At 32.2% G+C, this 15,124-nt stretch overlaps 1 protein-coding gene and 1 long non-coding RNA gene across 4 annotated transcripts; both read right to left on the minus strand.

Annotated features, from left to right (window-relative positions):
- Positions 1-370: 370 nt before the first annotated feature.
- On the minus strand, positions 371-4,868 carry LOC149883675 (uncharacterized). Its single transcript, XR_016455947.1, has 2 exons — positions 3,261-4,868; positions 371-893 (listed from the first exon to the last, which is right to left on the minus strand). It is a non-coding gene; the product is annotated as an uncharacterized LOC149883675 (long non-coding RNA).
- A 1,213-nt stretch (positions 4,869-6,081) lies between these two features.
- On the minus strand, positions 6,082-14,225 carry LOC149883676 (uncharacterized). Of its 3 annotated transcripts, none has more exons than XM_090098780.1 (2): positions 14,049-14,225; positions 6,082-8,185 (listed from the first exon to the last, which is right to left on the minus strand). In XM_090098780.1, the coding sequence occupies exon 2, from the start codon at positions 8,082-8,084 to the stop codon at positions 6,231-6,233; it is 1,854 nt and encodes a 617-aa protein (XP_089954906.1). In that variant the 5' UTR covers positions 8,085-8,185; positions 14,049-14,225; the 3' UTR covers positions 6,082-6,230. The 3 variants fall into 3 exon arrangements, with proteins under 3 accessions (XP_089954906.1, XP_089954907.1, XP_089954908.1); XM_090098781.1 differs by lacking the exon at positions 14,049-14,225 and adding an exon at positions 9,317-9,528; XM_090098782.1 differs by lacking the exon at positions 14,049-14,225 and adding an exon at positions 8,878-8,919 and having other exon boundaries at positions 6,082-8,809.
- Positions 14,226-15,124: the final 899 nt, after the last annotated feature.

Raw genomic sequence — 15,124 nt, forward strand, 5'->3', positions numbered from 1 at the left:
AAAAAGTTTCAAAATGGAGTTAAAAGCAGTGTCGTTTTTAACGGAAAAATGGAATATTCAAATGTGAATTAGAGTACTTTTTCTTTGTCGAAAATAAAAATGAATTCCATTTTTTTCCGTTTCAGACAAAGATCTTCCAGAATCTGCAAAAAAAAAAAAAAAAAAGGAGGGGTGGGTGGGTGCGAAACCAGACAAGCGCCGATATTTCAATATAAGTCGTTAAATTTTAGTTGACTATTTTTGTTGCAATAGAAACACAGGTATTTTCTAATTGAATTAATAATTACTTAAGACAAGTTAACCGAACGAGTTCGAATTATATACCATTTAATAGAGAATCAATTAATTAAGACATTTAATACGCTTTTAATCGTATTAATTAGTTCGTTTCAAAGATAATTTTGAAAAAAACAAAAATTTCACACAAAGTAGTGACTATGTTTATGCAACCCACTGTAGTTTTATACAAGGCGGATTATTCTATTGAAAAGGCAGCAGGAGAGTTCAACTCATTAAGCTGTCATCATAACTTCAACATCCTTAGTTTTGTGGTTTAAAGACCCAACCATCCTTGCTATCAATGTTTGGGCTTCATCACAATGCAAGGCCGACTTCACTAACCTGTCCCAGATGCATCTGGTTTAGCACAAGAAAACTAGTTTTATGTTCCATTTATCTGGAACAAAAAGTTTTTGTAAAACTGATGCAGGGATTCTCAACAATGCTTAATGCTGAGCAAGCAGTCAAATTAAACACTGTGATCTTACAGGATTAGATACATCAATAAAGGTTGAAAAAAATTTCAGCATCGAACCACCTAGTCATAACCATCATCGCATATTTCTGTAACGTTTTTGATTGGTTACAAATCCTGAAATTTATGACCGGTTTACCTAAAAGCAAATTTTACATTTAGGTTTTAATGGTGAACACTTTCAAAACCTATTATACTCTCTGTTTCTGATTTGAATAACTAATATTGAACGTAAAAACAAATATACTTTTATGTAGTTGCATGTTTAGTAAAAAGATAAATATATAGTTAACTTTAAATTGGTTTTCTAATTTTGCCTTTCATATTTTAATGTGGTTTGTTTTTTTCACTGGATTATAGGATCAAGTATAAATATTCTATTGTTATGTGTTATTGTTGTGATGTTTTGTGTTGATAGACTGCTTGGCTTACCTTCACGTTGGTGTCTATTGTTAAAAATGAATAGTAGGTAGTTTCGTTATTGGAACTTACTGCTTTTATTTATTTACTAAAAGCCAAGACAACATTATGCTAAAAATGCAGTTTATATCTTAGTTTGATTTTTTTTTTTTTTTTTTTTTTAATATTAGTATTGTTAATCCCTTTGCACTTCAAAACAGATTTTATAGATACATTTTCGATAAATGTTTATACTAACTGCCATGTCAAAATGAGTTACTATAAATAGTTAAATCGATTTTCAGTTTTTATGTGGTGTTTTTTTTATCTTAAAGATTTACAATTGACGCATTTATACGATTTATAAAAAAAAAAACGTAATTACCTTTTATTGTAAATTTTGGTCAGTTAAAATGATATAATATATGCAATTAGTTCAATTTTTTTTTTAATTTTCTCTATTTTATGCCTAATAATTTGTTGTACTTAGGGGATCTTTTTAAACGGGGGGTGAATATTGTAGTTTTGCGCATTTGTCAAATATTTTAGTTACTTAAATTTTGTGAGGTGTTTAGTTAATTAATTAGTTTAGTTTGCATTTGCAACACTTTTGAGGAAAGAAAAAATTTTTATATATGTTAAATTCTTATATATATTAAAAAGAAAAAATTCTTATTCATGTAAATCATTGTTTTACATTTTCTTATTCTGGTAAAAGGTCTTCATCAAAAACTTGATTACTCTTAATAAAAATAACTCTATTCTCCTGACTACCATTAAGGCAAAACAGGGAAGGGAGGTCCTTTTTTAGTGTCAAAATATTTAAGAAAATTAAATTTTGAGTAACAATAGGAATTTTTAGTCAATGGTAGCAAATTACCGTTTACTAAAAACTATTGAAACAAAGAGGCCATATGTAAAAATGGTCAGATTAGCGCCATATATATTAATGGTCAAATGGTCAGATATTTTTAATAAATTTATTTAGTTATGTGCATTTAACGTTTTTAAGACAAATTCCTTTGTTAAAGAAACATGTATCAAGGGGATACCAAAAAATTAATAACTCATGTATAATTTACGTTCGCTTTATACTAATCTTATTAATTAAAGTTCATGTTATAAAAAATATAACTAGAATTTAGCTCTACTTTTTCGTCAATTTAAAGCATGATGAAGTGTTATTATTTTGTGTCAGTAATATGTAAGTGCACTGATATGACTTATGTCAGTTGTAAATTACTCAATGTTGAATAATTGGTAAATTATTTTACCTCCGCATACTTTTTATTTTCATTTTACAGATAGTTTAATTTTTTTTCAATTTGAAGGCGTTTTTCTAAAAGGGTATTAATTAAGGTTTCGCAACTTTAAATTGTGGAAAACAACCACTATAAATTAAGTTACAGACCGACCATAACCCGTATTACGGGTTGCTTTTTGCTAGTATAAATTAATATTGGTATGAGAGTACCTATCATCTACTCGAGGGGCAGTTAAATAAGACTTTTTTTAGTTGAGCCGAGTTCTTAAAATTGTTTCTACCATTTCAAGTTCACCATCTCATAAAACGTGTAAAATCTTCAATTACCCTATGAGGTTTTAAGCTCCATTTCAGCAAAACACCAATCAAGGGATATTTAGTAGCATCGTTTATAACCAATTTTTAACCATTTGTTTTTTTAACAAATTGTTAATTTAACTTTAAAGTGAAAGAGCTTTTCCAAAGCCGGCGCTTGTTTATTTTCATTGATCAAAGTAATCTTTTTCAAACTTCCACGTAATAAACAGTACAACAGCAGTGCAACCAAACGTGTGTAATTATTGAGTTAAAAATTAAAACAGATAGGCTATATTTCCCAAAGCAGACGGTTCCTAGAAGAAGGTTTATAGATTGTTAATCAATAGCTTTTAAATTTACTTTGACCAAAATTTTTTCTTTACTAAAAAAAAGTTTAAACTTTTGCAAGAAACTTACGTTGCAGTTGCTTATTATTTTGCCTAATTAGGATATAAACTATTATATGTTATATAAATTATTATATATTATATAAATTATTATGTAAATCAGGATATGAACAATGTATTTGAAAGAGCTGAAGCTTACCTTTGCGAAAATATTCCATGGGAATTCAATAAGTAACTCATAGAACTCAGTTGACACCCCATCGAATTCAATGAAGCCCCATGGTTAAACTATGGGTTCTCATGAATTTTTGCTTCAATATTTTTTTAAAGTAGTACTGTGTGGGCAGACGATATTTTATCCTCAGTAAGCATCGTGAATCTGTAAGGTATGTTAAAAGATATTATTGCAAAGCGAAAATTTTGCTTTACTTAATAATACAAAATCTTCAACAAAAATCCACTTGCTTCCACTCTAAGCGACGCAAGTTTAAAACTATGGCAATAAAAAAGAAAAAACTCAGCGTCTTTTTTGTCATACGCTACTTGCAAAAACTGAAAAATTTTAATACCTCTAAGAGATCTTTGCAAACCCTTACTAGATTGTTGCAGCTAACCAGGTTAAAACTCTGACCGGAAAACTAAATGTCACTGCAATTGCCACTAATAAATTCACATAATAACTTACCTTCGTTTGACTGTTAAAGTTCTGGTCAAAGTTAAGCTAGCAAAGCATAGATTGCTCGTCTAATCCATCTTGCGTTGTTTATATTTGGTATATTGGTTACATGGCCTGAATATCTTGATGTGGAACACCTCCTTCTCTTAACGCAAGTCGATTTCATTCTCCTTTTATTAACATAATCTATTCCGTGTTTCAGTATCTTTCTAGCACGATTTTTTATTCTTTTTTGTACAATAATCTAAATACAACTGATTGGAAATCAAAGGATTAAAGTCAAATGTTGGACATTTGATTTACTAAAGTTTGTAAGGGAATAAATCGCTAATTTAACGAAAGAAAGTTTAAGACAGTAAGTTCATGATGGCCCACACATTATCATGCTATTGGATTTACGTTGTTCTGCCATATTGCTATTAGAAGGAACTAGATCTGGGGTTCTAGAAGATAAATATTCAGCTCTTATGACCTCAGATGTGTGAAATTCCATCCATTCTTGTACCCATTTACCTTGTGAGCTTTAACAGAATCTAGCTGAAAGATACAAGGATCATATTTATACTTAGTCTCGTTTAGGGGCCTAATGATCTTGTCCGAAATATATTCTTGGTATAAATAAGCACTTGTCTTTACAGCCTAAGTAAAAAAAATGTAGCTTAGTAATTCTTTCATACGAGACGAACCCTCCGAATCCACCTAGACATCTGACGATAACTTGAGCATCCACTCTCTAGCTATGTACACCCTATCATTTTGTTTGATATGATTTTCTTCAATGTTGAAAACGTTTTTATCGCAAAAAAGAATCTTCTTGATGCATGTTGTCTAAGCATTCGTGAATCTATTATTTAACTCTGTCCATCCTGATGTTACTTACAGATGGGTAAAATTTTCCAGTGTTACTTCGGTTAGCTAATCTTTAGGTCTAATTTAATACCGCAAAACACCATCCGTATCGAAAAACCCGTCTTCTTGGACATCATTTCAGCGTTGCGGAGTGAATTTCTTAGAATTATATTACTCTTAGCTTTGATCACTACTGGAGTTTATAACGGGACTTAGTGCTTTTTTAGAAACTAGAGGTTTTCTACAATTAACATTTAAATGCAAACTTTATAAAAGATTTATAATAGTGTGAGGAAGGAAAATGAGAAAGTTGTAAACATTATCTTCAAGTTTTACCCGACTCAAGCATATAATATTCAAACGAAGAAAAGAGTGAGTCAACCAACAAAAAAAGTACGCACGGAGACTTATTGAATTTGTCATATGAATAAACGATACAGCGAAAAGAAGAGTAAAAAGTAACGTTAACCAAGAAAAGACGTACACGCAGAGAATTATTGAATTTCTCATTTGAATAAATGATACACCGAAAAGAAAAGTAAAAATTAACAATAACCAAGAAAAGATGTACGCACGAAAACTTATTCAGCCTTTCATATAAATAAATGATGAATAAGTAGCAAAACGGTAAACAACCGAAAACTATAAAAAGCTCAAAAAAAAAAGAGAGAATTGGTTTTAAGAGGCTTAAGAGGGTTAAGAGATTTGTTAAGGTAGAGTAAGAGATTTAAAAGAGAATTTTATGAGAAAAGAGATTTAAAGAGATTTAAAAGAAGATTTTATGAGAAAAGATTTTTAAGAGATTTAAAAGAGGATTTATGAGAAAAGGATTTTTAAAGATTTAAAGAGAATTTTATGAGAAGTGTTTATGAAGATTTTAAAGAGAAACTTACGAGAAGAATTGGTAAGAAAAGATATTTGAGTAACTTTAAATAAGCGTTATTATCTGTATTGATTTATTGATATTTGCATGAGTTAATATTAAGAGAATATATGTGATGAGAATATTTGAGAATATTTATTAAGAAAAATAAGTAAGAGAAGAAGTACCAGTAGTAAGTATTTTTATTTGCATTTCGATTATTGATATTATTGCTGTTATTAGTATAAGCCTTAAATATTGTTATTGAAAAGTTTGATGCTCTAACCGGGCACCTTACTATAGCCGCGCCGTAATATATCACCTGAGGGACCGAACATAGAAAACATTTAAAAAACCCCTAACCTTGTTCCCAACCTCCATATACCTTTCTACAACCCAAACCTAGCCCTTTCCTAACCAAATACTCCCCAGACAATCAACCTTGTTCCCAACCTCCATATACCTAATCCACACACCAAGAAAACCCTTTCCCCTTCCTTTACCCGTTTTCCTTAAACATAAAAAAAAAACATTAAAAATAAACATAAAAATAAATAAGAAAGTAAAATAAATTAAATTCATAATAAATAAGAAAGTAAAATAAATTAAATTAAATAAAATAGAAAGAGAAAGTTTCAGAAGCATTTAGTTTATTGGTAACGTTTCAAAAAACTTAACATTGAAAAATACTTTGAATAAAAACTCTGAGAAATTCGCTCTCATTGTCATTTATCTATTTCTTCACGAAATGCTTTTCTGATATTGAGTGTAAGTAATGTGAGTCATTTTGGTACAGTTTTACAAATACGGTTGACATAGTTAATACCTTGAGCATTAGTTGGAACGAATGTCCACTTTTTAGAACCATTATCCCACGCACAGTACTGTTTTGCTGCACCGTTGAATATTTTCAGTGCCACAGCATCATTGATTGTTCGCGGACTGTTGTCTTTAAAAACGCAATTCCCCTCGTTCACTATTGGTACCGGAACGTCATTTCCTGTTTCAAGCTTTGCTTGATTACGCTGCTTATTCATCCAAGTTACAGCTTGACTAGCAGCACTATTTAATCTTCGAATACCTTCATCACAGTTTAACTTCCAGCTCCAGATCTGGCTGCATGTAGGTGGCGGATTGGTAAGCTGCATTACTCCATAACCATTGTCAAACGTTCGCAGAGGGTATCCAACCATTTTGATATCGAACTGGGTTGGTCCGATTGTAGATGATTGAGTGCTTTCATGTGTTGCTACATATTGAGCATACCAAGGGCCTGATTTTGAATTAACGTACTGCAACACGGTTTTACGATTAGGCTGTCGTCCTAGGATTTTAAATGTAAGGCTGCCGCTTGATTGATCATCTAAAGTCCATTTTAAGCTCGCTGTTCCACCCATTACCTGGTTAATTTCCTTAGTAATATCCCAAGTTTTACTATTACTTGACAACGAAATGTCTTTATTGCAAATGTCGTCTTTACCGGTGCTGCTTTTAGTTAGTTTGAAACTCCAACTTACAGATGCTGAGATATCGGACTTACAGTATGAAGCGATAAGTGAAGGCATATTCGCGTCTTCATCTATGTAAACCGTGCTACCGGGCTGTACCTCCGTCCCGCCATTCATCAACTTTACTTGTTTATCATCAGCAGAATTACAAGCAAGAGGACAGATGACTTCAAAAAACCATTCCGTGCTGGTTGTACCGTCGCAATTTGGTTCCACGTCTATTCGAATTTCGTTACTATTGCCATTAAAATTGATACTTGCAGTAGTTTCTCTTCCTGTACCTACACAGCCAGTATCAAATATCTGTTCTTCGTCTTGAAACACAATAATGCGGTCGGGGACAGTGTAGGTTTGATAAGTAAGTTTGAATGTACCTACCTTTCTCCCAAGATTAAAGCGTACTGTTCTAGGAGTATTAGCACCTTCTACTTTTCCACTCCCACACGTTTCGCATGACTGTCCACAAGATGCTGCTTGGGAATCAGGACACTGAGAACCGCATGCAGCAGAAAGACTTGAGGCACTTGAACTAGGTGATGCTAATTGACCGCCTACTGCATATGCCTTCCACATGATTTCGGCACATTGAGACCCAGGTATTGACGAACACATCGATTTTGGAGCCACTACTGGTATTTGATAAAGCTCGCTGCCATCATTCAAAGTGCCTCTCTTTAAAAACCCTTGTCCGGTTGAAGTTAGAGGTAATGGAACAACATGCAGATTTGTGGAAATACCGAATTGAATACCAACACCAGTTATAGAACTAATATCTCGTTTTCGACGTACCATCGCTCCTGGCGAAGGCATTATGACAAAGAGGAAGGTTTTACGGCTGCTTACAAGAACGTCGTTTGTTGGATCGGCATTTATTCTAAGTAATTGCAGCACAGAGTTGTTTGCTACAAGAGGCGTCCATTTGTTTGAAGCTTTTTTAAGATTAGAGAGGTCGACTGTGTAAGATCCATTCGGAAGTTGTATACTATTGATGATTGTCTCGGTAATTTGTTGGTTGTAATCTGTTTTTCTAGTCTCTTCTTTTTGAGTAAGCACTAAAGCAATTATAACCGAAGCAACGACAAAGCAGACAGTACCAAAGGCAATGCAAACCTTAAACTTGGCATGCATTGTAACAATAAAAGTCGTTATTAAACAATATAGACTAATCGAAATATGCTTCTGATATAGCAACTTTTAACAATACGACCACAAAGTTTATTCAAGAGCTTCTAAAATGAAAGTATTATAGAATCTAAATGCAAGTTTGTTACATATGAGCTCTTTTTATTTGCACTATAACGTGCATAAACATAACAGATAAGTATATTTTTTTTTACATGTGTATGAGTTCAAAGTAAAGTAATAAATTTTGAATATGAGTTATTATTAATAAATAAAATTTAATGAATTACAATCAGTCCATTATGAGAACAAGTTGATAATACTTGCAGAATATAGAGTTAATTTTCATTTATATGGTTTACATTAAACTCGAAGTTTGGCTTTAGTTCTAATTGTTGCCTTTAGTTTAGTTAAAATAAGAAATAATACAGGGAGTAATACACGAAATAAATACGAAAAAATTGCTATACATAACATTTTAGAGTTTTTATTTACATAGACAGTTGCGAAAGAGCTGTCATTTTATTCGTGTTTTCGACAAACTTTTTTGGAAAATGTTTTTTTATTTAAATACGCATTTACACGACGTGAACTTAACAAAACCTAATTATAAAACAATTTATGGTTATTAGACTGATGTGGATATAAAAAGATGTATTAAATAGTTGCATCCCCCTCATGTTCGTTTCCCTCTTTTTGTTTTTGAATAAAATGGATCGTCACGCACACTGCTATTTTTGAATAAAATGGATCGTCACGCACACTGCTATTTTTGAATAAAATGGATCGTCACGCACACCGCTATTTTAATGAACTTATAGTTTTGATTTAAGCTTGAATACCTTGATTAGTGTTACTTTAAACTTTAAGTAAAAGTTTATGATTCACGGATGTTCTTTAACAAAACTTCCTTAACAAAATTTAGCTGCATTTTAACCCTTTAGCGCCCACCAGGGCTTAAAATTTTCAAAAAACTCCAAAAACTTCAAAAAGCAATTGTTTTAGGGCCTAGATTATGAATTAAAAAATAAAATTTTAAAATTTCACTAGCAAACCCAATTTTGTCATTGTAGCATATGTGATACATATAAATTCAGATAGCATTTTGTGATAGTTTCAAAAAGAGGAAACTCTCTTAAATACTTCTAAAACTTACATGTGTTATTAATTTAAAATAAAATAAACAAATAAGCTTTAATATTCGTAAAAAAACAGGAAAAAACTCTCTTTGAAAATACCTTGTCTGACAACAATCATCCGATTTTTAAAAAGACAATTTTGATGTGTTTTTAAGTCTTGATTATCTAATTATATTAACCTAGCTAAATCAGATCAACAAAAATATGTTGTAAATATGCTACAAAAGGTGTTTTTGAGATCACTGTGTTGACAGGATGGCCATAAAAGGTTTCTGAAGTTATGTAGCAGATCTGCTACACGGGCGCTAAAGGGTTAACTGAAATGTTAGTTTCATTAGCGTTTCTATATCATTTACAGCAAAAGTATGATAATTCGAAAGTTCAACAGCTATTAAGTTCGGCAAAGCAGTGGTTCCCAAACTGGTGAGAGTGGTCCGAAAAGACTTTTTTTATAGAACAAGACTGTGATCTACAAATTTTTGTTGTTGTTGTATTCGTAAAAAAAATCAAATATTCTTATTTGAACTTTTAACAGAAAAATAGCACACCGCACAACTTTTAGTGATTCACACCACTTTCGCTTTCCTCTTCGTAGTTTAAATACAAAATTAAAACTTGATGATGAAAAATTGAACATCTTCATAAAGATATCTAACAGTAAACATCTTCTACGTGATCAGAATATAACATCTTTAACACGATCTAATCTTGGTATAATTATCTTGATTAAAGAGAATGTCTTTCATATGATCACAGGTCAGAATATAAAAGGATCACAGATCAGCATATAATACGTAATTGAGTTTCTTAAACATCAAAAGATGCTTATTAAAATAAACACAAGTAAAATATGATAGGTATGCGAAATATTTTTAAGAAACTTGTGAAAAGAACCTTAGTTAATTCGCGAGGTTAGAATTATTTTGTTCTATCTCCAAGTTTAAATGTTGGGAGAAAGTTTTTGATTTTTTTTCTTGAAGTAAAAAATATTTAAAATTTTAGCTTTAATTTTTAAAGAAATAATAACTTATACTTTACGTAATTTACGTTTAGACAAATTATTTTGAAAAAAATTTCTAAATCATAGCGTATTTTAAAAGTAATCATTACTTACTAAAATTAATAACTCATTTTCTCCCAACTTTTAAAATAGGAGATAGAACAAAATAATTCTAAGCTCGCGAATTGTTAACAGAATAATTACAAAACAATTTGATGTATTATAGTACCAGAGATCGTTGTTGGTATATATATTTTATACATACTATATTTTATATACTATATTAGTAATGTTGTTAAAAGGTATCCCTTAAATTTATTTGATTGAGACTTATAAGCAACTTTAAATTTGCAGGAAGAGAGGATGGACTTCTAATATGTAGTGATTGCTAAAATTAAATATTTGCTTTGATCACCGTATCTCATTCCACCCCCTAATCCCGCTCTATAAAATGTATTTCCTAAAACTAGCATTAAACTTTAAAAAACTTTTTGTAAACTGACTAAATTATTACTCTGGTTATTGTTGAATACATGGCCTAGTCCACGTTTAGACTCTGACCAACAAACTTATTATTTCGCCTGTTGCTCTTCGTTCTAGAATTACGACAAGAAGCTGTGGTAAGTTCTGCTAACAATAACGTCAGTTTTAGAACACCATCGCAAAACATATTTTCCTCTCCTAACAAGCTCAACAAGCTTTTGCAAAGAATAAACTCTCTAAATTATTGAATGGTTAGAAGCGAATATTTAAATATGCCAAGGACTTCGTAGAAGAAATTGAAAAGCATCGGTGGAGATGCACATCATCAGTTGTGGGCACTTCCAGTAAATGTTTCGATACTCAATATTCCGATAGTAATGGACTCAGAAAAAAATATCTGACATCGGACTAATTTATGTATAGGACATCGGACTAAAAGATGTATCGGACTTCGACTAGCAAACGTTAGACGTCCGATATTCGATAGTTATTGGACTAAGTAAAAAAAACTCGGACTAAATAGAACTATCAGACCGTCCAAATATTGAATTTCCGTCATTTTAATTGTTTCATCTTAGTACAGGGTGACCACAAAGTATCCGCACACGAGACGGTTTCATCTTGTGAAAATATAAGCATAAAAGCACTTATGTATTTTCTTATTTATTTGTTGTTTTTGGTTAATATTATGTCATAAACTTTATTTACTTTACTTTATATACTTTGTAAACTATGTTCAATTGGTTTTTTTAGAATGGTGCGCGTTTCTCCTTATCGTCAATCTATCATCGAGTTTCACAAAAAAGGCTACTCAGCGAGCTACATTCAGAACCGTTTACATGCGCCAAGACGGACAATTTACGACACAATTAAACGCTTTGACGAGTTGGGAACAAGTTCTAATCATCCAAAATCCGGAAGACCTCGAACAGTGATCACTGCGAGCAATGTGAAAAAGGTACGCGATCGCCTGCGTTTGAACCCCAATCAATCTGCTCGAGGTCTCGCAAAGAAAATGGGGATAAAACGAACTTCAATGGCAAAGATAATCAAAAAGAAGCTTAAGCTCAAACCATACAAGAAGAACAAGTCGCAACTTCTTTCTCAAGCAGCTAAAGTCAAACGTAAAGACCGTTCTCTTGGACTTCTGCACCGTTTCAACGGAATTGATTATCGCAACATCTTGTTCACTGACGAAAAGATTTTTACAGTGGAAAGCATTCTTAATAAGCAGAACGATCGAGTTTGGGCAAAATCTCAACCAAATGTCTCGGTTTCACGCAGTTCTCATCCTGCTTCAGTTATGGTATTCGCCGGGATAACGGCTCATGTTAAGACACCGCTCATATTTGTTCCACAAGGTATAAAGGTCAACGGTGACAATTATTTGGATATGCTCAAGAAAGAAATTGTTCCTTGGGCTCAAAAAGAACTTGGAAATCGTATTTGGACGTTCATGCAAGATGGAGCTCCAGCCCATAAAAAGAAGACAGTTCAGGATTTTTGTGCGGCAACTTTTCCTGATTTTATCAACTTTTCTCAATGGCCACCATCGAGCCCCGATCTTAACCCGATGGATTTCTCAGTCTGGAGCGTCCTAGAAGGAAAGGCATGCCAAAAGCCGCATAAAAATATTGAAAGTTTAAAAAAATCACTACTGAAAGCTTGGGATTCTCTGGACCCTGCCTACTTGCTCGCCACCGTCGAAGCATTCCCGAGACGCCTACAGGCCTGTTATTTTGCTGATGGAGGAAAATTCGAATTCAATCTTTGAATCATAATTGTTATAGTTCAATAAATGTTTTAAAATAAAATTTGTGTTCCAAATACTTTCTACATGCTTTTTATTAAGCTCTTTATCTGTGCGGATACTTTGTGGTCACCCTGTAATCAACCGTTTATCATAATAGATGTAAGTGCTAATAGTATGAGCGAGGTATAGTAGCGTTCTGCAAATTAGTTAATGTAATCAACCGTTTATCATAATAGATGTGAGTGCTAATAGTAAAAGCGAGGTATAGTAGCGTTCTGTAAATTAGTTAATGTAACCATAATAACTATTATCTGTTCCTGAAGTGGGAGAAAACTTCTTTTTTATAAAGTATTTAGTAACCTAATACTTATCATATCAATTATGCTGTTTATTTAAGGAAAAAAACTTTGATATTTAAATGTTTGATCGTTTAGTTAATTTTACTGTTTTACTAAATTTAAGTTTATGTAAACAATTTTTGATAGGTACCATCTTACCAAGTCAAAATAGTCAAGTATTTGACGATCCGGTCTTCTAGTGCAGTAAGCCAGAGAAGTCATGAAGACAACAGCGGCACATACTGAAGTGTCTGGTTGGACATGTTTGTCTAATTCCCGCTGCTCCACAGAAGTATCTGGTTAGACATGTTTGTAAAATACAACACCTCGGCGGTTGAGAGGCACTTCAGCATTGAATCTGACATTCTGAGGTCCAAGAGATCATTTTTGACGGTGGACAGCATTGAGAATCTAGTGTTCATGGAGACCTCCACCAGCTGGATGAAGAGTGCCCTGATGGGGAGTACGGACCATTAATTTTAGTGCTCTCAATCGATATTTGATGATTAGATCTCAGTGATCTAGTGTTTTAAAGTGGCGAATAAGGAATTCTTCTTTTTTTGTGAGCTATCGGATTATCAGACTACGGACTGTCAGGCCGAACTTTTTAGAGCTATCGAACCATTGGAATATTGATTATCAGACCGACAAATGAGGAAAACTATAAGATTGTATCGAATATCGGATTTAAAAAAAGATTACCGGTTGCCTTTCTTTGATTGCTACAATAAAAGTCCTTAAAAGTTTTTTCAGTTTAACCCTTGCGAAATTTACCTAATTTAACTTTAAGAACTCAAAAAACTTAGGAAACAAAAGTTTTAGGCTCGAACTTTTATGAATTGAGAAGGGCTTTCACTTTTCGTCAAAGGCTTGTGTGTAAACAAGCAACATCCTCACTGGCAGGAGCCAAGCTGGCATAATGGCTGTTAAGTTTTATATAAAAAAAGTAAAACAGTTTCACTAAGTACTTGTTTGAATCAAAAAGGTATGAATAACTCATTTAAATATCAAATGAATCTGCAAATTTTTTTATATTTTGCTTTTAGATTCAATATTGCTGCTACAAGTGTCTTAGATTGATCTGATAATTGCATTTTTATATATTATATATTATTTATATATTATTATTATACATTATTTTTTTATATTTACATTAAAATGAATAAAGTGTAGCATGTTAACTCTTAGAAAAGCAATCAAGAACAAAATTTACTTTGCCAACTTCAATAGTTAAAAAAGAAGACACCTAATACTTACAAGTAACTTTCTGACGACTTCAAATTCTTTCTTTAATTCTATAAATTAAATTAGCAATGGGCTTCAGCTCTGCATCCAAGTAAATTGAAACTACTTTTAAGTGTGCTTTTCTGAGAAATCAAACTAAGTTTCAAATAACACACTCGTCCAAATTTTTGTTATGCGCGATAATAAACATTTTATTATAGCACGGCCAACCATGTGCTTTAACATGTGGTGTAGGATCAGCTGACTTGCTTAATTTAAGCTTCTCGTATTTATATTTCGTTTCCAAACTACCCGAGTTCAAATATTGTCTTTTTCTCCAACATACGTAACGTGAATATAAGCACAAATAAAGTTTGTTGTTTACGACAAACATTGATAACTTAAATACTTAAAAAAAAAAACTATTAAACGTCTGACGTAATTTATTTTCATTTTATATGAGAAAATAAAAATGAGTTTAGTCTTTCTTGGAACTTTATAAAAACTTAAATCTTTGTAAAAAAAAAAAAAAGGAAAAAGGTTAATAATAGTACAAATGAAATGTTTTTAAAAAACTCAGAATTTGTTTCTAACTTATTATAGTGCAAAAACTGAGAACTGAGGAGTAAAGATGGACAAAAGAGGATTTATGATTGGGTTTGAGCGATTTAGAAAACCAATCACAGAGAATTGAACTTACTCTTACAAATAACTTTGTATGAAGTAAATGACGATATATTGCCTCGTACTAAAAGTTATATCCTTCGGTAATTAGTTGAGAATGTAACCAGTTGTTTACTTTCATAGCCTTTCATAGTCACTTTCATAGTCTTTCATTGTTGCTTTCATAGTCTTACCATATGGAACCGTAATTTTTACAACTTGAGTAATACGAACTAAAACCAGATCAAGAACAACTAACTGCAGAAACAAATGTATTTTACACAAAAGACTCGAAATATATATTATAAAGGAGCTATTCAGTATGCGAGCCATTGCTAGAAATGACTCCAGCACCGGAGTACTGACGCACTCTAGCGATGTTTTATTCCACTCTCTAGTGATGGAAGCCATCATGACGTCAATGCTTTCGTGAGGCTTGCTTCAGG

This window comes from Hydra viridissima, unplaced genomic scaffold, assembly GCF_058129835.1.
Source record: "Hydra viridissima isolate aposymbiotic clone 2 unplaced genomic scaffold, HvirCarnegie_v1 scaffold_9, whole genome shotgun sequence".
Taxonomy (NCBI): domain Eukaryota; kingdom Metazoa; phylum Cnidaria; class Hydrozoa; order Anthoathecata; family Hydridae; genus Hydra; species Hydra viridissima.